General features: G+C 49.9%; 1 protein-coding gene across 2 annotated transcripts in view; it reads right to left on the bottom strand.

The window, feature by feature from the left end:
• Positions 1–22,646, bottom strand: part of COL5A1 (collagen type V alpha 1 chain) — a gene marked incomplete at both ends in the record, with an annotated part of 130,685 nt that overhangs the window by 65,280 nt on the left and 42,759 nt on the right. The window contains 5 exons of one of the 2 annotated variants that reach the window (XM_082295263.1): positions 736–792; positions 1,057–1,209; positions 4,103–4,351; positions 4,465–4,611; positions 6,270–6,401. In XM_082295263.1, the coding sequence (XP_082151389.1) occupies positions 736–792; positions 1,057–1,209; positions 4,103–4,351; positions 4,465–4,611; positions 6,270–6,401 (738 nt within the window). Of the gene's footprint in view, positions 1–735; positions 793–1,056; positions 1,240–4,102; positions 4,352–4,464; positions 4,612–6,269; positions 6,402–22,646 lie in introns of both variants that reach the window. The other variant, XM_082295262.1, reaches the window with a different exon arrangement.

A 22,646-nucleotide genomic window follows, 5' to 3' on the forward strand; every position in this document is an offset into this window, starting at 1 on the left:
CCTGGCACAGAGAGAGGGGGAAAAAAATGGGAATCAGCCAAGAGCCTCTTGCTCTGCTCACAGGAGCCCCTGAGCCAGCCCCAGCCATCCCCACCATGGGCTCCTTCCCCACCTCAGCGTGCCAGGTTGGGCACCCACAGCTTTTGCAGAGTGCAGAGGGCACAGACAGCTCGGAACTGTTCTTTAGAGAGAGAAAAACAACCTCAAAATCAGGCCAGAAATATAAAGGAAGAGCACAGTGGGTTCCACCCCAGGGAGGACACAAGGGAAAAGCTGGTGGGACCGTGGAGCCGGTGCAGGAGCAAACATCCCCTCTGCAGAGCTGTGTGCAGGGATTTGTTTTACATCCCTTTTATTCCCACAGGGATGAACCCATTGGTGGCACAATTAAAGGCAGCCTCAAGCTGGGAGTTCAGGGCAGGATACGACCTGGATGCTCCAGGGGTGCTCCCAAACTCCTGAGGGATGAGACCTGGCCCCTGCCTAATGCTTCAGTCCTAGGTTTTATTTTACTAAACGAGAGATTTCATGGGAATTCTTGCACTTCCTTCACGATTTAGGTCGTTCCTTGAAGCTTAAGAAAAAAAAACATATAATTACAATGTTTTATATTAAATGAACCAAGGAATTCTTTCATGGGAATTCTCCTCCCAGCTGTCCCACTGAGAACAAATTCTCTCCACCTTTTTCCACAGGGATAAAACCAACAAAACCCCAAACCCAGGTGCTCCTTACCGGCTCAATAATGGCAGGTTCCCCCTTCTGTCCCTTCTCACCCCGGGGGCCACCGATCTGTGGGACACAGGGAAAGACAAAGCCAGTCAGTCAGAGACAACATCACCACCATCATCACCACCATTCCCAGCAGGAACTGGAGATCCTGGGACAATCCTGCTGAGATTCATGCAGGAGAGACCCGGGGCAGCCCCTCCTTGTTCAAACACACGTTACAGGTGGGGGAAGCCCTGTTTTTTGCACTGCTAATTCTGCTCTAAATTAGGGAAGAACCAACATTTTGAAGCAGAATTTTCCTGGATGGAGAAGAAACCCTCTCACCCCTTCGTAGATGGTGTCCTGGTTGGCTGGCATGCCGGGCCCGATGTCGGGAGAGGCTGTTCGGTCATAGTAATTGTCATAATAATTCCCATCATATTCCTTTATGGTTTCCTCAGTGAAATCCTTATCCAGGTCATCCCCTCCTTGAGCAGCCTGGAGAGGAAAGAGCAGCAATGGGTCAGGCTGGAATTCTCTCCTGGCTGGACATGGCTGGAATATTCCTGTGTTGTTTACATTAAGGGGGGTGATTTTTGCGAGGGAAGGGTGGTTTATGATAACAGTGACAGGGGAAAAACCTGGGGAAAAGTTAAAATCTGGAGTTTTTAAGTCTCTAGTGACTTCTCCAACAGCAGGAAGACAGATGGGAGAAGCTTCATGTCAAATATACACCCTGGCTTTCCCTGGGATTTCTTCGCTGATCCCCAGGAAAACATTGTGAGTAGAAAAGTTGGAGTGAGGAAAACAAAACACAGCACAAAGCTCATGTCAGGAGGATCCTGCGAACTCCAAATGCCTGAAGAAAGAGGTAATGGAAGTTCAGAGTGCTCCTCATCCCTCACAGCCTCGGTGCTGGAGACGCTGGATTATCGAGCCCAAGGAGCCCCACATCCGTTCCCAGATTTCAGATGCACATCAACCCCATGATGTGTCACTGTGAGTGTCCAATTACAGCAGGAAATGTGGAAAAATCCAAGGCCACTTCTGTGAAAACCTCCTGTTTGTTTAGTCTGGGATCTAATCTGGGCTCGTCCAAGGAGCAGCAGCAAAAGTTGTTACAAATCCGATGCTTTAATCCCTGACTCCTCTCTGAATCCTTTCACCCGCAGATGCCGTGGAGCACAGCAAGGACATCCAGACAAGGCTCAGAATTTCCTTGCTGCTCTCCATATCCCTGTGCTTCCAGCAGCCTGGCAGGCACAGGCCCTTGGCACCCCTCGCTCTGAGCAGCCCTGCAAAGAACAGCATGTGCTGCTGAGATTTCGTTTGGTTCTTTCTTCTCCAGGTAATGACCAAAATAGTGTCGAAATTGAGTTATTTCCAGTGCTTCCTGGAGAAATATCTCCTCACTACTACGAATTCAAAGTCACTTCAGCGCCATCACCACTTCCAGACTTTTTTGCTGTGCCAGAACTACTCAGAACCCATAAACATGAGCATCTGGGTCTAAAGTCAAGAGATTTTAAATTAAGACTAAGCCCAGAACTAAGGCAATCATCACCCCACCTTCTCTTACCTCTGCAAACACCAACTGGCCTTGGCAGAAGTTATAATTTGGCAATTATTCAATTAGAAAACTTGGAAAAGTCAGAATTAATTAGGGCTAACCCTAACCCTAACCCTGTGCTATCACACAGCCCTTTTATCCTGGCTGGTTTTGCACTTTAAAACCTTAAAACCCTCATCTAAAAAGTCTCATCTGGCTCTAAGGGTTTGGGGATAGCAGCAAATTGCATGTCTTGAAATGAGTATCAGAAATGCCTGGTTCGATATTTTAATTGAGGTCCCCAGGTCTGTTTGCATGGGAAGATGATATTTGGAATAACTGGGCACTTCCCTACCTGAGCTTTCCTTCTCTATTTCCTTTTCCCAACAACTAAAGTGGCCCTTGAAGTCTCCTGCTTCCTCTTCCATTTTTTTTAAGGCTCCTCTATCCAATCTTTAATTCCTCTCTCTTAGAAAGTCCAGGCTTGGCCAAAGACTTCTGGCTCGGAAAACAGAAAACTTTCCTGTCCATGGGCTCCCTCAGGTTGGCTCCCTCAATTTTCCTCTTCTCCCTGTGCATCATTTTGAGCTGTCCAGCCTCCTCCACCACATTTTGGCTGGGCTGCATCCCTCCCCCCGCTCTTGGAATGGCTGGATCTGCACCTGCCTCACTCCAGCTGCTCAGATCTTTGCCTGGACACTTTCCCTGACACCTTTTCCCTCAAATTTCCAACTCCAAGGATCCTGGCCAACTTATGCTGCCTCTTTCACCGCGAATTGTGGCAAAACAAAAAAAAGAGACAGCTCCACAACAAGTGATTCTCCACTGGAGAAACCACCCCTAAGCTCTTCCTGGGAATTAGGAAGGGATCTGGAAGCATTATAGAAACATGGAATGCTGTGACTTGGAAAGATCTTGAAGCTCATCCAGGTCCAAACCCTTGCCATGGGCAGGGACATCCCCCACTAGAGCAGGTTGCTCAGAGAACAATTCCATGTTCTCCCACCACCGATTCCCCTGCTGATGCTCCTGGATAATGAAGAATTTGGCCATTTAATGTTGTTATTTCCTTGCTCAGTGAACTCTCACTTTGTGAACAGCCACAGTTCCCAAGAATTCATCCCAGTCTCACCAACATTCACCTATTTGAGCACCAAAAGAAACAGCAAGAACTGGGCAAGTCTTAAGCACAGAGAAGTCTCAAGTGCAGCACTTCAGCTGAAGGATATTGAAGCGTGGGGAGGTAAAAATTTAAATATTCCAACAGAATCAGCACTGGGATCTGGGCTGATCCCAGCTCTGAGCAGATCCAAGCCCAGAACAAAGGGGTTCACACCAGGTGGACCCAGCAGTTTTGGAATCAAGGTTTTGTCCCAGTGTTAAAATGTTGGCTTTTTTAAAAAAATTAAACTGAAAAACATAAAGATGCTTTTCAGTGGGAACTGCAAAATGAAAAATATTGATGTTCTCCAGTAAATCAAGATTTTAAGGATTTATATTAATAACTTTGGGATAAAAGGCTTTTACTGAGATTTTAACAGCAGCCCTCATTTCTCTTTTTGTCAGACAACCACTTCACCCAAGGAAATGCAGATGTCAATATGAGCAGCTTTTTCCAGGGGAATAATCCTTAACCAAACTCTAAATATCTGCGTTCCCCACCCTGAAATATCTGGAATGAAAACATTTTACAAGAAACTTCCTCTCCCAGCAGCTGCCTGAACCACTTATGGATTTACCATCTGGCTGCTCCAGTCTCCTTTGCTTCCAGGGCTATGAAACAGCAGAATTAATTAAAAAAAAAAAAAAAAGGAAAAATTGAAATTAATGAATTAAAATTACATCAGTGTCGTTGTAGGTGACAACGGTGCTCGTGGGGAGTTCGGCTTCCACGGCATTTTCAGTAAGGCCACCCTGGGGATCGATTTCCTCGTTGTAGTTGAGATCCTCATAGGGCATGGGGGTGAAATACTCCTCGTTGATGGTCTCATAGTTGTACTCGTCAACGAGGGGATCATCCACTGCTCCATCCTCCTTGGGCTGCTTGCCAGGGTTCCCTGTCTCAGGGGGTGCTGTGGGAGCTGGATAATCCTGTTGCATGTGGAAAATAAAGCACCACAATCAGCGAAACAAAACATTCTGCAGCACCCTCCCCTTTTATAAAGGTTTGTCACCCTCACCCCTGCCAGGACCCGCCTCGGTACCTGCTTGGTTTCGGGTTTCTCTCCAGCAGCCACTTCAGGAGGGCCGGGTTTGGTGGTGGGGGCTTCTGGTTTGACAGCTTCATCAACATCCTCGTAGTAGGGGTACTCGTAGTAGTAGGTGTCACCTTCTCCCTCCCCGTCTGTGTACTGCAAGGAGAGGAGGAGACGCAGGAAATGAGGTGGCAGCACCCAGCATGTCCCTCCTTTGGACATCAGGGGTTCAAACTGCCAGAGGGCAGGGTTAGATGGGATAGTTGAGAAGAAATTCTTCCCTGGGAGGGTGAGGAGGCCCTGGAATGGGTCACCCAAAGCAGCTGTGGCTGCCCCATCCCTGGCAGTGTCCAAGGCCAGGCTGGACAGGGCTTGGAGCAACCTGGGATCGTGGACGGTGTCCCTGCCCATGGCAAGGGGTTGGAATTAGATAATCTTTAAGATCCTTCCAACCCAAACCAGTGACTGTGATATTTTTTAACCTTAGATTGCTGAGACCTCCCAGCTCTGCCACATCTGACACCCCGAGAGAGGGGCAGAGAGCCCTTGAGCCCCGTGGCCGCTCTGGCACCGTTCCTGCACCAACAGTATCCATGAGACTTCCCATCCACCTCCGGCCTGCAGGCAGGAGGCCTTGGAGAAGCAGATCTTTGCAGCCTTTTCCACAAGGCGTCAGTCATTCTTCAGCAAGAAACCCAAACAAAGCCGCTGGTTCCAGCCGGGCACGGCACCGCTCCTCGCCAGCCCAGCCCTCCCTGGCAGCGGCCGCCAGCGCGTGGAGCAGTTATTCCTACATGGAGCAACACAGCCTCGGGACAAGCCAGCTCTTGTTGGGCTGCTGGCTCCAAAAGAAGAGGTTTATTTTCCTGCTGCCACAGATTTCGACCAAAGCGCTGTTTTATTTGTCCTATGTATTGTTTCTCCAGAAGCGCTGGCGGAGCGGCCGCAGCGCTTCCCTGGGGCTGCGCCTCACCGGGAGCGTCCCAAAGCCCTGCTTAGGTGCTGGATTAATTTAATCCCAAAGATAAACTGGGAGGGCTGATGGCATTACTGGTTTATGGGGATTCCCTGACTCTGCAGATCTGGGCTCAGCTGAAAGCAAATCAGCCCAAGAGAGTAGCTGAGGATGTCAGACAGCAACTGCAGTGAGCTGAGACCTCTGAAAAAAGGGCAAAATTCAGGTGATGCTCACTGGAAATCAGCCACACCCAGACATTTCTAATTGGGCAGCAAAAATATAAATGGATCTGGCACCAGCCTTTTTTAATGTGTTTCCTTTTTTTAAAAGAAAAGACCTGTGGTGAACCCTTCATACAAAAATTATTGGGCACAGCAGCTCCTAGGGATGACTTAGGAGTGTTCCTGCCAAAATGAAATTCAAAGCAAATCCAGGGGCAAAAATCTTTCTCGCTCCTTTAACACCTGTAGTTCCACAGAATATTGAGAAAGAGCTGTTTAATCCTTTAACAAGTTCAAAAGTGTAATCTGAAATTTAGAAACAGGTGCCTGTTCTGGATGGGGCTGGAGCTGCCAGGGAAGGTCAGCATTCCACACTTGGCTCACGTTGTCTCTCCTGTGTTTCTGAGCTCCAAGTGAATGCTCTTTTCAGTCTTTGGAAATGGGAGGAGCTCAGAAAGAGGGGAAACTCCCAAGAGCACAAACCCAGAACGTGCAAATCCTAAAACCAAGCTCTGTCTGGGATGCTGGACATGAACCATAGGGAAGCTGAGTTGGAGGAAGGAGCCACGTGTTTGCAAGTGTGGTGTACACCCAAATATCGGTGATTGTGACCCAAAACATCCCGAGAGACTCACGTATTCGTCCTGGTTGGGGTCCTGGGACTGTGGGGAGTCGGGGATGGCGGTGTCACAGTCGGGGCTGTAGTGCTCACAGTACTCGAGGGCTGCCCGCGGGTCCGCCACGATCAGGAGCTGCTGGATGTCACCCTGCAGGGAGGGAGCACAGGGGGTCAGGGATGGATGGTGCTCGTGGAGACACCAGCCCGAGGCTGCAATCAAAGCCATAAACACAAAGAAATCAAAAGCAAAACACGTGGCAGGGCCACCTTCCCGACATGGGCACGTCCCCTGAGACGAGCCAGGGGAAAACCTCCATGGCCAGGGATTGGCTGCTCCACGAGGTGGGAACCTGCTGTGCTTCATCCCCAGCCCCAAATCCACCTCCCCAGAAGACAAATCACCCAGAACAACAGCAGCACAACAGCACTGACAGCCCCAGGCAGGGCGGGTGCAGGAAAATTAAGAGAGAAGAGCTCTGTACCCCCCCAAATCAGCAGCATCCCGGGGACAACAAAACAACTCCTTTCCAGCCGGTCCTGTGCAGCTCTGCAGGGCTGCAGGGTCACCCTGCCCAGTCCTAAAAGCTCCTTACTGGCCTCAAAACTCCTCTGCTTCTCCTCACAAAAGGCATCACACCCCCTTTTTTACATCTTGCCTCACCTCGACGACATTTCACCCACAGCAGACACAGAGAGAGATTAGAAACTCATCTGATAAACGCAGAAAAGAGCCAAAGGGAGGCTTTTTTCACTAAAAACCAGGTGCAAAGGAAGCTCATTAGGCACCAGGGCTGCTTAATGGGACAGCTGCTCCCTGAAGCCCTGCACAGCCACAGCCCGAAGGTCAGAGTAGAAATTGCTCTTGAGTTTCCTAAAGAGTCACCACGCTGCTCAGCCACGATGCCAAAATCCAGTTCATTCAGCAGACAGTTACATAAGACTTCACTACTTGGATGCTTAGAGCTGATACTTTAATTAGGGGAGGGAAAAAAAATCTTATTTAATAATAGACAAACATGGCTAAAGCATCAGGGGGAAAAGCAGGAGCGTTACAGCAAAGCTGGGAGGATGATTTGGGCAGTAATAGGAACCAGAAGCTCCAAAGGGAGCCTGGCCAGACTGGCAAACAGCCCTGTGGAAAAGGATATTTTTGAAATTAGGGGCCAAATCTGCCTTGGTGTCGCTGGATCGGGGACATGTCCCACTGACTTCCCCCCCAAAAAAGGTGCTGTTCACATTTTGGGCAGAGATCCATTGGGAAAGGAGGTTGCCAGGAGCCCTGGACACATCAGCACTGAGGGGAAGGAGCAGCTCAGAGCTGTCTGGAGTTCCCTCCTCCATTCCCAGGTTGCCACTTCCCTCCCCACAGCAGCTCAGGGAACATCTGGGCACCTCTCAGACCTCCCCGAGTTCCCCTTCAGTTCACTGAAGCTCATTAGTCATTGTTTCCAGTGAATAACCTTTACAGAATTAACAGAAATGTCTGCAAAGTGGGTTTCAACTTTCCATTTTTAAAACCAGAAACATCTTTCTTCCCCTTTCCCCTTTCTTTTTTTTTTTTTTTAAATAAATCCAGTCCTGCCATTCCTATTCCAGCTCTTTCTTTTGCAATGTAACCACCAAAACTGGGCACAGAGTACTGGGAAAGCAGAAAATTCCAAGTTTTTTGCCTTGTAGAACATTTCCCTTTTCCAAGCAGCTCTGGCCATCACCTGCCAATGGGACCCACAGGGGAACTGGGCCGTGGTGTGACCTCCAGAACATCCCCCAGCCCTGAGGAGGGGGTGCTGGGGGTGTTATGGGGTTCCTCAGGCCATATTTTATATCACCATCCCTTCGGAGCTCCAAACCAGCCTGTTCCTTTGGAATTGCCTCCAGCAGGGAATGCCCAACCCAGCCAAGGAAATTTGTGGCTGATGTGAAGACCCTCCCAGCTGCTATTTCAGCACACAGGACCTCAGCCACCCCTCCCTGACACCCCAGCTGAGCCATCCATGCCCTTCTCTCACTCAGGTGCTTAAAGCTTCCCTGTTTTCCATGGGAAGATGGGAAGTGCCTGGCATTGCTGGGATAAGCTGAAATAAAGCAGCCCCAAAGCAGAGCTGGTACTTGTCTGCAAGAGGCAGGGGAGGCTGAAAAAGCTTTTTCTCCCTGATAAGGTTGGATTTACACCTCATGGAGAGCTGATAGGCTGCATCCCATCAGTGAGCAGGGCTGGAGCTGCGTTTCCTCAAGGAACAGATAACGCAAGGAAAGGCATCTGGGCTGAACCCCTGCCAAAGGTTAAGCAGAAGAGAATTTGCTAAAGCTGAGTTTGTTTTTAGTCTCAGCTGATGGCAGTTCCTGAGCTGTGCATGGGGAGAAATCCTTGATCCCATCCTGCTTCCCTGCAGGAGTTTGAGCATCCTCAGCCTTGGAGAATACAGAAAAAAACCACCTGCAAGCCCAAGCCCCTGGAGCCTCAGCAGAAAACTCAGCCTCAACACAGGACAGCACAAGTCCCCCAGTTTCTGCTGAGTGAGAGGGGGAGGCCAGACAGGGGACACTTGCTGCTCATTCTGGGTCAAGACCCTGGGAAAGCCAGTGCGTAACTGAATAAATTTGGGATGCGGAGAGCGCCAGGAAAAAGCCTCAGACGGCTCCATCAGAGCTCACCACGCTTCAGCAGCACCCCTCCACAGACTGCTATTCCCCTGTTCCTTTTCAAACCCAATCGATCACCCTGCCCAAAGTTCATCCTTCTCTCCTTGTTCCAGCGCGCAAAATCCAGGAGAACCGAGGCTCCTGAATTCAGGAAGGATGAGAGCCCCAGGGTGCAGCCGAGCCGAGCACAGGGCAGGGGCTGAGCAGCTCAGGGGAGGGGGAAGGAGAGCTCAGACCATTCCTCTTTGTTGCACTCCCAGCAAGTGCCCAGCACTGGGGGATACCCCGTGCTAACCCTTGTCGAAAGCAGCCAGGAGTAAAAACCTTGTTAGCAAGATTCCCAGTCAATTGACCTCATCCCTCAGCGCCCAACAATAAAATGGGCTAATTTAGCCTGCAATAAAAGCCCCACTATCTGCACCTCACAAAAGCTGCACAAAGCTCTGCTGTCAAGAGCCCCGTTTCTGGGATTTAAAAAGCCGACTTTAAATAGAGCGAGCCGCGCTGGGAGGCTCGGAGCCTTTTGTGCCCTCTCGAGTGTGTTGCCGCTCATAAACTGTGCCCAGGGATCCGGGGATCCTGGCTGACAAAGGGGAGCCAGCCCTGCTCCCCTTCCTCCCTCAAGTGTCCGTTTGTTTCCCTGTTTTGGTCACGAATCACCCAAAAATGCCCTTCCCGGCGGGATTTCTGCAGCGCTAACGGAGATCCCGTTAATCCACACGCACGGCTCCGTGCGGGACGGGGTTTTCCAAGAGAGACAACTTAAAAATGCACCAGTAAAGTGGTTTAAAGACCTGCTCAGCCAAATCAAAGACTTATTTTCAAGTAATGGGGTATTTCAGTCAGGGAGCAAGAGAGCAACGCTCTGGTGTTGCTTTGTAGAAGTCACCAGCCACTCACACACAGTGGGTAAAGCTCTTTTTTGGCCTGGGAATGAGTGGAGCACAAGGTTCAAAGAAGTTCTCCAGTGTCTGGAGCACCTGGTAGCACCCAGAGGCAGAGCTCCGTTGTGCTTTGCTGGTTTAACCAAAAAAATTTGAAGCGAAGAATGAAAAAGTTGATTTTTTTTTTTTTTTTTTTTTTTTTTTTTTTTTTGCCTGCAAATAATCACAATTCATCCATCAGGAGAGGCAATGTTTAAAAAAGGGGATAAATCACATTTTGGCCTTTCCTCCTGAAGCTCCTGGTGAAGAGGAAGAGGCAGGACAGCACATTTGTGAGAAGGACTGAGAGCTGTGAGGGTTTTATTTGCTCCACCAGGCAGATGGAAGTGCTAACTTTCAGGAGCAGTAAGGATCTGCCTGACATTTCTGCTGAAGCCATTTATGCCTGATGACTCATTTGCGTTATGGATTAAGTTCCATCAAAACCAGTTCAACTCAACTCCCCAGCCAGCTCCCAGACAAGGCTGGAAAAGCTCTTTCTGGAGCATTTTTTAACACTTATTCTATATGCGTGCAAAAAATGTCACGTCGCTTCCAATGACATCAACTTCAGGAACTCGGAGGAATCGTTGTGGTTCAAGGAAAAAAAAAACAGCTGGAGAGGAGGATCATGATGAGTGACTTCATCTGGCACTGGAAGCAGCTCCCTAAATCCTGGGATTTTCAGGGCTCCCACTGCAGTGCATTGATAATTCACTGGGCTCTTGGGTTAGGGCATCACCCCAAAAGTCTGAGACACTCAATATCCCTAAGAGTAAATCCTGCTGGATGTGCTTTTGGAAACTCCTGCATTTAACTGGATAAACACAGGCCCGGAGTGAACAATGGTAACATAAAAACTTCACAATTATTGGGAATCACTGAGATTTATCCTGACAAACTCCCAGGCTCCACACCCCCAAACCCAGTCAGAGGATGAAGAGTGGCAGGGGTTCAGTGCGGCTCCAGGATGAAGTGGAAGCTCAGAGATCCCACGCCCCAGCGAGCCTCCAAAACCCCTAATCCCTGTCTTGGAGCCAGCCTGCCAGCCCTCAGATGTTCCACTTGATAAATCCTGTCACCAGCACTTCCCATGGATTCTCACTGCTGTGGACACAGCCTGGCCCCAGCCTGGAGTGGAAGTGGTGTTGGAGACACACAGAGATCCCCGTGGCCCCATTTCTGTCAGCCTGGAAACCCCAAAAATCAGAGGTGCTGGAAGTGCTCAGAGCATCCCAGAGTCCCTCCTTTAAACACAGCAGCTCCAGAAAAGCAGCAAAACTGCAGCAAAACGGGCAAAGCCTCACCACCCCCCCCCCCCCCCAGTCCCTGTCCCCGTGTCCTGAGCCCTCTCCTGGCCAGCCACACACAGGAGTGGCCCCACAGAGAGAGCACCCAGTGTCTAAAGAGCCTCCTTTGGGCTCCCAGAGGTTCAGCACTACAAAATGGGAAGGAAATTGTTGCAAGTCTGGCTAAATAATAAATAAATAAATAAATAAATAAATAAATAAATAAATGAGGCTTGACTCGCACACAGCCGTGACTCAGCTACAAATTCCTGGTGGTTTGGCTCAATCCAGCCGGATGTTTGTGTCCCCATCCGGCTCAGAGGGGCTGCAGGGTTGGATGGGGCTGCTCTGCTGTTCCCCCTCTGGCTCCTGCTGCTTTGGGCACTCAGAGAGGAGCCTCTGCCCAGCCGTCTTTGGAAAACCCAGGTTTAATTAAGCAGAGCAGGGAGAGAAGAGTCACCAGAACTAAAAATGGCTCCAAACCCTCTTGAAAGCTGGTCAAACTTTCTGTTTCTCATGGCATCTCCGTGTGGGGACCCCAAGAAATGGCTCAGCCCAGTCCTGCACCCCCAGCCCCAGATCAGCCAAGAGCATCCCTGACCTCGCAGAACACAAACACAGCAATGACCTGCACAGCCCACGAGCCTCTTCCCCTGACCACAGCAGCAAGAGGAAAATCAGCCCTCCAGCTTGGTGGTAATGGACCTCTCTGGTAATTCCTCAACCTTTCTATCTTACAGTCCTGGGGAGGAACCTGATTTCCCATCGTGTGAGGATCCATGAACTCGCTGTTAGTCCTGGCTGCTGGATTTGAAGGAATCGGGCAGGGAAGTGTGGTCCCCTCCTTGTCCCCTTCCCTGAACCCTAGGACTTCTCCCTGCTGTCCCCAACACCCAGCCCTGCCCCTACACAAGACCAAATCCTATTTCTGTTGCTTAAAATTAAATTCAGACTCATGCCTTAAAATTAAGAGGCTTTTTGGAGCAAAGGGCTGCTTGCAGAGCCCACAGAATGCTCTAAGTCTGTCCGTGTGCTATCCCAAATCCAACTGTGGAGCAGTTTAGCAAGGACTCCTGACTGGAAGGGAAGGACAAGCCATTCCCTCAGAGGAGAACAAAAGCCAGATGGTTTTGCTAATTCTGGAACGCTCTCCTGCAGGAGCTGTCGCTGTGCCAGCACCCAAATACCAGCCAAGGACTCCATGGCAGGGCAGGAAGCACCAACACAAGGTTCATTTCCAGGTGGATACCTGCCACCCCAATCCCAGATAACCCCCCAATTCAATAATCCCTGCCCTAGAGCAAACACTCCCCACCAGGCACAGCCCCAAGCACCCTCTGAGCAGCTGTGGAGGCAGAGTTTGTGCCAAAGTCCTTTTCTGTGAACCCGGAGCTCCTTCCCAAAGACAACACACCCGGAATTCACCCCAGTATGGATTATTTACATGGCAGTGCTTTCCAGCACCCAGCCACCTTCCAGCTTCCCACCCTCAAAGATTTTCTTGCCTTTCTGAGTTTGTCAAACCCATTAATCACGGCTGGCTCCTTCCTGCCACTTTCCCTGGAATGCTCACCGAAGCCTGACAGCCCCAAACCCCTTTGCTCTCTGCAGTCCCTGTAACAGCTCTGAATTCTCCCTTTCCTCAGCCCCCTGCACCCTGCTCCACTCAGTGTCCCCTCCTGCCCCACAGCTTCTCATGGAGCGACCAGAGATGCCCTGGGGAGAACAGAAAAGCCTGACCAAGCTCAAATGGACATTTACTGATGGGGCAAAAGCCCAGGCCAAGCTCCAGACTCCCCAAACATCCTCATCCTCCCTGCCCCAGCTCCCCAACCCTTCCCTGCCAACACTGCTTCAACCCCAGCACTACACCTGAGGCCTCCATCCTTTCAGAGAGACATCCAATCACCCCTTGGAAGATGTCCAAAAGCTCTGGGGCTGCTTTGGACATTGTCTTTCACCTTACCCAGCCTTGCCCTGCCTGCCCGAGGGGCTGCAGAGCTGGCACGGAGCGTTCCGTGCGCACCGTGCGCTGCTGGTCCCCCCACCCCCATCTGGAAATGAGCGCTGCTTCCACAGCCAGGCCGCCTTCCCCAGCTCTCTGCTGGTGCCCAGACCCTGGAGAGCGAGTTTTTGTCAGAAAATTTACCAAAACAGTGGGGAAAAAACCCCCAGCTCAGGCAAATCAGCAGCGTGTCATTTAATTAAGATCCAGGAACTTTGGGGACACAGGGCAGGGAGCAAAACAATCCTTGAGGCAGAGGTAGCTCAGAAAACAAGGTGGTGTTGGCAGCAGCACAGAAAGCATCAACCCTACAAAGCATTTACTGCAAGGCCATCCCAGCAGTGCATTTCTCCAGGGTTTTTTTGGTTTTCCAAGTTGGAAAAGGCACTTTGGGAAGGGCACAGCATCCCTCAGCACGTCTGTCCTACTCAGCCTGGCATGGGGGGGACAGAGCCAGGCTTCACAAGAGCCACAGCTGGGATTTCCTCCAGAAAATGGGAAGATTTAAGGTCGGAAACACAAGCAGGGAAAAGTGGAGTGTGGTTGGAGTGCCCTGTCCCTGCATCCTGGGCCAGGCAGGTCCCTCCCAGCCAGGGGATGTGTCCAGCTGTCCCCTGACTCATGTCTGGGCCTCCAAACCACCACACGTGGGCTGTGTGCTCCCCTTCAGAACACAAAAGTGGTTTTTTAGTGGCTTTTTTAGTGTTTCCTGCAAGGAATTCCACCAGGGAGCAGGACCCACCCTGAGGAAAAATGATTCCTCGGCTTCTGGTTTTCCTCCTGCCTGACATCAGCCCTTGGAGTTTGGTGGCATCACCACTGCAGCCCTGTGGGGCAAAATATTGGCAAGATTTGGGTTTTCACTTCCATGTCAAGCTCCCTGCTCAGCCAGGTCCTTCTTAAAACTGGATTTGTCTGCATTTATCCTCACCCCACAACCTCCTCTATGGGATGGACAGGGACATCCAGAGAAAAGCAGCCAAGCAGTGAGGACTGCAGAAAAGGGAAAAAGCAGCCAAAGTGCCTTAAAAAAAAAAAAAGCTAAAAAATATTAAAGCCAAAAAAAAAAAAAGCAAAAAAAACCACCCCAAAAATAATAAAGCAAAAAAAAAGGCAAAAAAAGAAAAAAAGCAAAAATAATAAAGAAAAAAATAAAGCAAAAAAAAGCAAAAAAAAATAAAGCAAAATAATAAAGCAAAAAAGGTGAAAAAAAATGAAGCAAAAAAAAGCAAAAAAAATTGAAGCAACAAAAAAAGCAACAAAAAAAGCAAAAAAGAAAAAAAAGGCAAAAAAAAAGAGCAAAAAATAAATCAAAGCAAAAAAAAAAAAAAATCATAAAAGCAAATACAAAGAGCTGCTGAAAACACCCAGAGAGAGATATCCTTAAACCAACAACCTGCTCAGCCACTCTGCTGGCTATTTTTATATATTTATGTCTGTTAAACAAACCACAATTTATCTCCCAGGATTTTTGGGTGCAAAACAATCAGTTCTGGCCATGGAAAGCAGGATGGGACTGAATGGCTCCTGCAGCCCCAGTCTGGAAGGGGGGATGGACTGGGAGAGGGGCTGCTGTGACAAAAGGCTGCTTTATATTCCCTCCTTCTCCCCAGCCTGGCCAAGCACTGTGCTAACACAGGCAAAAATCATCGGAGAGCTTTCTGCAGCTCTTCTGCAAAGAGGAAAAAATAATGGCCCAGCTCAGATCTTTAAAGGGCAAAGAACAGAAAGAAAGACAAGAAGAACCCCCCTGACAGTCCCACCTCTCTCCACCGCAGGAAAGAGACAACCCCACCATAGGAAAATGAAACTTGAGAGCAAAGCCAGTCTTTAGATTTGCAAAAGGAGCGCTTTTAAACGTTTTCTTTTTTAGCTGTGTGCTCTGAGCAGAGGATCAGAAACACGTGTGAAGAACCAGGAACCTGAACCACAGGTTCCCATTAAACTGCACCACTCCTAGCTCAGATTTCATCCTGTTCAAGTGGGTGTTTTCTCTCGAAGGCAGCAGCTGCTTGGTGGGCCCCCCCTCAGAGGGGCTTTATGAATGTCCCAGACCTGGCTGTCCCCTGAGCGTGCTGATAACCCTGAGGGATCTCAGCGATGCCCCAACCCTGTGGCTGAGGCTGATTTTGGGTCTCTAAGCCTGGATATTTGTACATGTGACAGACATCTTCTCAACCAGCTCCTCCACTGAGAGAGGAAAAACCACCCAGGTTTGGGTACTTCTGGAAGATCTCTGTCACTTCTGCAGGACAGGAGCTGGGACTGAGCCACCAGAGGTTCTCACTGCCCTGGGATGGAAACCTTGCACTGGATCTAATTTGGATCTAATTAACCCATGACGCAAACCAGGCTTGGCTGGAAGAAATAACTCCTCTGCTGGCTTAGTTTGGAGCTGCTGGGCAAAGGTGCCCCTTCTATTTCAGGGGAAGAGTGAGAAAAAACAGGTAAAAAAACCTGACTGCAGAGAACCCTTCCAAAGTACCTCAGTTTCCTTTGGCTGCTCCCAAACTCCCATGAACATGGCAAAGAGTCTGACTCGCTGTTCCCCACGTCCAGTTTGGACTGAAAAGGAGCAAACTCAGCTCTCAGAAGTGCTGGAAGGAGAGGCAAGCAGGTTTGGGGTGTGCTTGGCACAGCCACAGCACGTCCCAGGGAATGGCAGATGTTCAGGTCACACCTGGGGTAGGTCCTCAGCAAACCTCTCCTGTGTGGGGTCTTCATGGGGCCTCCAGTCACAACCAGTTCATTTTTAGCCCTCACAAGGAGCTCAGGCAGGACTGGATCTCGCCCTACAAGGATCCTACTCAGAGGAAATCCTTGGAGTAGAGCTGTTGTAGGCATTTCCTAGAAGGAAACACCTTCACCAAAGGAACAACCCACTCTGTGTTTACAACTGTTCATCCCTAAATATTCACCTCGTGGGCACCAGAAGCCACATGGAGCGATTCCAGCTGAAGGTTTAAAGCCAGCCATGAGGAAGCTCTCTCCTCTAATGAATTCATTAGGACAGCACTGCATTTTTTTGGCCTGGGTGATCCCTTCGTGCAGCCGCAGGTGTGTCCATCTATCCCAATAATTATTCCATCTGATGGCTGATTTCAATCACTTGTGACAGGGAAAAGAGGCTCAGGGTAATTAAACTGCTATAAATGTCATGGAAACAGACAGCTCAGGCAAAGAAATCATCCCAGAGCATTGTCTGTGGTGAGCTCTCATCTGATCGGATCCAGGCATGCACAAAACAGCTCTTTAATGTCCCCACCACCCCTTTAATGTCCCTACCAGAAGCTGAGGCAACCACGAGACACAAATTAGAAGGAATCTAGGCCTGACTAATCTCAGAGCATCTCTGAGCTTCCCAATTCCCACAGCCGCTGGAAAAAGATGAGCTGAGGCACCACAAAATGAGCGGTTTGTGCCTATACACGGAAAAAAAAAAACCCGTTCTCCTCAATTTTCCAGCCCCAAGACAGATGGAGGAGGAAAGGGAGCGTGTCCAGGCCTCAGCTAAGCCAGATTCCAGAGGGATTTCACGGGATACAGCAGAGCCCAAGGGTTTGTGGATACCTGTCAGCAGATTCAGGGCTGGCACTGCCACCCAGGTGACCCCAGATGAGCCTTTCCAGTGGCTGCTCCATCTGCACAACGCACTTGGAATCATTCCTGCCTCTCCAAACACTCCTTGGAGTTATTTTTTCCCCTCTGTGACCACGCAGCAGCCTGGCACTCTGTGATTTCTGCCTTCAAACTCCTCATTTGGTAGCTCAAAATCAGCATTTATGTCATTCTACACACAAATTACAGCCCTGGGCCCTAAGAATAGAGGCCCCACAATCACCATGTGCTGTGTTGTCACTGCTTTTACATCCAGACCTTCACAGTGTGGTCCCTGAACAGCTGTTTTTTCCTTCTCAACCTCCAGATGATAAAATCCTAGTGGAAATCTAGAAGATAACTTTGAAAGGAATGCTTTAAAAGCTGCTCAGAAGTGAGTTTTCAGGTGTTTTTTAATCAAGGCACCCTGCATCTGTTTATAACATTAATCTCACCCCCTGAGAGGGACTTCATAGCAAGAGATCCCTCAAAACCCCCAAATCTATCCCTCAGACACCTCTCCAGAATTCAAACACAGGAATTTTTTACCCTTTCTTTAAGTTATTCTCTATCCCAAAGCCTTCACAAAACCACCAGTGTGAAAAACCCCCTCAGCAGAATCTTTTCCAGCAGTTCCTTCCCATTATTTTCCAACAGGAGCTGATTTGGCTCAGGTACACTCACACGGGGTGGTTTTGTTCCTTAATTGAAGCATCAAGTCAGATTATGCTTCTGAAGCAGCAAACGAGACTATTCACCAAAAAAAAATCTCTTTATCCTTGCTCAAAACGTTTCCTTGCCTGGATATGCTTAAGCAGGATCACTCAGGAAGCACCTAAAAATGGGATTTTGCAATTTTAGCCTCATCATGACAGTCAGGAAAAGGAATTTCCATGCAAGGACAAAGCAATGGGACAGGGTGACACAGTGGTGCTGTCCCCAAGAGCCACCCCGAGTGTCCCATGTGCCAAGCAAGGCTCAGTCCCATGGACAGCATCCCAAAAACCTCATTCAGACCCTCTGGAAAACTCATGGCCAGCACACTGTGGAAGGCATTCACATAAAGGAGGAGAGGGTCAGCCTGACCTTCAGTGTCCAGCGTGGAAATTTCAAAATGAAGAAAAGGGAAAAGAAAAATCCCACAAAAGCCCAGGCCAGGCCTCTGTGAACTGAATGGGGCAAAATGAATGGGTGGCATTGTGTGCCCTGCCGTGCCAGCCCTGTAGCTGGCAGTGAATAATGCTGGGATGGGGAGAGGATGGGGCCATAAGCAATTCTGAAAGAACTGCCCTGGTGTTGTGTGCGGGGTACCCCGAATAACGCTCACGCTCGCTGCCCTGCGCTCCACAGGACAGGCTCAAAGAGAGATTTTCTCCATTTTCCTCACCCCATTCATTAGGAGTCCCTGGAAGAAACCCAAGGCCCCGTTTCCCCTTGTCCTCCACTGCTCTCTGAGCACCAGGTAGCCCAGGCCAGCCTCAAGCTGTGCCACCACTGTCCAGGTCCTGCTGTCACCTTACAAAGGCTCAGACAGCCCCAGAACCAGGCTGGTGTCCCCATCCACAGCCCAGGATCTGAGCAGTGCCCTGTTATCCAGGCTTTTCCATAGGAAACTGCAGAGTTTTCCTTGGAGAGGAGGCGCAGTCTCCGAAAACTCCACGCAATCCCAAATTCGAGGCTGCCCAGCCTTCCCTTTGCTTCCCATTCCTGCAGACCTGCCCACACGCTCCAATTCCCTATTTCCTTCACCATTCCCTTCAGTGCTGCCTTTCTCCCACTCCAAACCCCATCCCCTGCTGTCACCGCCTCACCCAGGCCCTGCTCTCGCTGTTCCAAGTTTCCCCTCTCCATCCAAATCAAATAATCCCCCAATAACCCGGAGCTCCAGGGCTGGCTTTTTCCTGGAGGAGTTGTTTTTCCATGACATATGTGTGAACCATCAGGGATAGTTTAAAAACAGATTCCCCCTCATTACAAGCCCAGCACAAAGCTGCTGCTTTGTGTCTTCCCCCTCTGCACCGTTCCCTGGCTCTGCTTTCACGTTGATTTATTTCCCTTTCATCTCTGGAAAATTAGGAATTCTGCTGCCCACGTGAGGATGGATAAGCCAGTGGATTGTGAGGGGGTCTCTCTCACAGTGGAAAATGCGGAGTAAAGCAAAGCTCTTGGCTTGAGTTACGCATCTGAGAACTCACTGAGCCAAAGTGGAGGCACTTGCTCGGGTTTTAGTGCAAAAAAAGGGTCGCAGAGTCTGCCTGGGAGGTGTTGGTCCCAAAGATCCAGAGGGTTTTACTCCCACCTTTGGCCACGGTGGAGGTCGGGGATGCAAAGGGAAGGAGAGAATTTGGGGAAGGTGGTGAACAAGAGGGACTGGAGGAGCAGCTGCTCTTTGTACAGAACGGGAGGGGCAGGAAAGAAACCCTGAGATCACAGAAGGTCTTGGGATGGAAGGGACCTTGGGATGGATCCGGTTCCAACTGGGCTCATTCCCAGTGCCAAAGGGTGGCTCTTAAATTCCAGAGCACATCAGGGCTCCCTGCTCCCATCCCACAGCAGCTGGAGCCTCCTGAGGTACCCAAACCTTGCTTTTTGCTCCATTTTTTTCCCCTCACCACCCAATTAATCTGAAAGTGAAGCTGCTGTTTCCTCGGCCCCACAGACAGGATTTCCACCCCCAAGATCCACCCTGAGGTTTCCTCCACACCGAGGTGGATCAGATCAAGGGGGTTTTGCGTGCACAGAGGCTTTTAATCAGCACTTGGAATGTTTTCTGCCCCAGGAGGTGAACACAGAATCCAGGTTTTATGGATTAAAGGCAATGGGGGGAAAACAGACCTGGCTGCCAAAGTTATCTTGGGATAGAAGTGGGATTACCCCCCTCGGCTCGGGGAGATTTGCTGACACACTCAGAAAATTGAACTTAACACCAAGTTTTGGTTGGAAAAGTATTTCCCTGCATCTGGCTGGCGACAATCACCCAACCACAGAACATGGACCTGCTGGGACCACCCGAGGAGGAGGCTTTGTGCAGGTTCCTGTTGCTAATTCCCACCATTCCTGGAAATCTGGCTGCTCGGGAAAGAGCTGGGGATGGAAAGCTGAGCTGGTGTGCAAACATAGGTGTGACACCTCTTGTCCACACACCTTTCTCCCTCTTTCTCTGGGAAATTAAAATGTGTCCTTTGCTAATGTTCACACCCCAAAGTGTTTGTTCAAGGAGGTTTTTACTAGTTGTCTGTGAAAAATGATTTGGGTTTCATTTATTCCACGCAGCATCTGCCACCTCTAATTCAGCATTAAAAAAAAATTAAAATCTTGCCTTGGCATTGGACTTGGACAATCTTTGGTGGGTCCCTTCCAGCTCAGGATATTCTGTGATTTTTTTAAGCATAAAAATCTGCATAGTTCCATGGAATAGTGCTCCAAATTTTCATCCCAAGGAAGGGAGCTGGGTTTGTGTACCGTGGGGCCTGAAAATCAGCTGTGATCCCAGAAAGGAGGTTCTCCAAAGGAAACCCATGAAGGAACAGGAGTGGATGTAGTGTGGAGGTTCTGCATCTCCAGCTTGGATCCCACCATTCTGAGCACCCCCAGAGTTCAGATCTCACCGTTCTGAGCATCCCCAGAGCTCAGATTTCATCATCCTGAGCATCCCCAGCCCACGTTTCACCGCTCTGAACTGGAAGCTGGGAGAAGGGCAAACAAAACCTGCAGATAAATTCTCTCCTGCGAGGCATCAAAGCCTCAGGAGAACCCTGCAGCATTTGCAGCCATCCCAGAACAGAGAACAGTGCCCAAAAGTCACATTCAGCACCGATTTCCCCCACACTTCTCCCTGCAGTGGCCAAAGCTCTGTTTGTTCAAGCAGGTCTGACCTCCTGAACCCCAGCCAGCGCTGGCTGCGCGTGCAGAACAACGAGCCCACGCTCAGGGACTTTTTTTCCATGTTCTTGCAGGGGATAGAAAACTCCCAGACACCCCAATCCCCATCCAATCTTCTGCACAAATCATTAGGAATCCCCTCTTCCAGCTCCCATCCCGGGGGGATGTGTTTATTGGGAATATTTCCATTTAAGCCCGCTCGGCTCTGTCAGAGTGAGCACTGCACCTGCACGTTGGGGATGTCTGGAGTGGGCTTGGATTTTCCTTTGGGTTTTGGCAGGCAGCCCAGACTACCTCCAAAAAAAAGGAGAAAAAGGGAAAAAAAAGGAATAGAAAGACCTCACCATGTGTGAGGAACATGTGTTTCATTTGTTCAGGCCTGAGTGACGAGGGAAGGGGGTGAACACGGAGTCAGCCCAGAAGTTTTTAGGTTGGGATGGGTTTTTACTCTGCCCTGGTGCAGGAAAACCTCCCTCAGAGAAGTGGCAAAAGGCAGGAAAATAGCAAAAAAGGCTGAAATTTCAGAGAAACAGCAGCTTGAGCAGCACCAGGCTGACAAGGACACAAACCCTGACCAGCTTCACATCCTTGTGCTCATCATCTTCTTCCTCCAACTCCCAGGGTTTGGCTCAGATGAGCCTTTACTTCCTGTAAATTCACTGCAACAATGCAAATCCATCCCTGCCTTTGCAAATAGAAGAGGATTTTTTCTTATTTACAGGCTTCTGCTGCAAAACATTCACTTTTAAGCAAATAGGACTAACTGGTGAATAACCTCCCATGTAGAACAAGGTTCCCAAGTGAGCAGGGAAGGGAAACGTGCCCTGATTTGGGCCAGGGCACCCTGTCATGCTCCACTCCCAAAAATCCCTTTTCCATCTTGCTCAGGGATGCTGCCAAAAACGTTCAGCTGGAAGCTTCTCCCCCAAAGCACAAGGATTTGGCTCTTCCCCCCTGCTCAAGCTGAGGAAAATCATCTTTCCCAAACATATCCATTTGCTGTTCCTTCCCAAATCCCTTTGTGGTGCCTGCTCTGCTCCTGAAACTCCATCCTTGTCCCTGCAGATCCCCCTCTGTCCACACCAACCCTGCAAACCTCGGAATGATGTCACTGGAGAGAGGAGCAGGTTTCCAGCATTACATCAGCCTGTCTGGGCTCAGCAATCAGCCTCCTGCTCCTCAGACTTTCCATGGAAGAAATTGAGCCCAAGGAGGGGGGAAACAAACTCCAAATGGAGCCAGAACTGGAAGAGTAATGACCCTGCACCTCGGAGCATCCATCACCCCAAACGAGCCTGGGGCTGCTGCCTGCCAGCATTTAAACAGAGAACTCTGCCAGGGGGATGTCAGGAACAAGCAGACACAGGTCCCCAAATCCCACAGTGCCTGTGGGGGATGGAAATTGCTCCCAAAGGATGAGTTTTGCTTCCCAGAGATCGCTCGGTTTTCCTCTGATTTTTTTTGCAGGAGGGACCCCAGGCCAAGGGAAAGGGGACACAAACTGCCTGTGCCCTCCAGAACAGCAGGGATGGAGAGTCCTGCAGCATCCCCACTCATGGCAGATCCCAATTTCCCCTCAGCATCCCGGCCCGTTCCCTTTGGAAAACGCTCCCCCGAACCAACTCGCCTGCGGGAGCCCCTGGTACCCAACCATCGGGCTACCAACTGCTTCTTGGAGGAATAATCACAAAAAAAGTGTTGATTTTCCACTGGCACATCCCAGCAACAGGAGCAGCAGGATGTCAGTGGCTCCTCAGACAGGGATGAAGTCCCATGTCCTCCACCAGGAATTCCCAGAGAGCATTAATCCTGGATTTTCAGGCCTAAGTGCCCCATCTCCTCAGGATTTCCCACCCTTTGCCAACAAAATCCTCAGCAGTGCCATCCCGGGCCAAAAACTGCCCAAATCATGGAATTCCAGACTGGTTTGTGTTGGGAGGGACATTAAAATTCATCTTTTCCACCCCTGCCATGGGCCTAGACCAGAGTCCTCCTAGAACTGGGCCTTAAATCTGGACAAACTCTAAGAAGCTCTGAGGTCACGCAGCTTCCTA

The sequence above is a fragment of the Coloeus monedula genome, assembly GCF_965178545.1.
Source record: "Coloeus monedula genome assembly, chromosome: 21".
Classification (NCBI taxonomy): domain Eukaryota; kingdom Metazoa; phylum Chordata; class Aves; order Passeriformes; family Corvidae; genus Coloeus; species Coloeus monedula.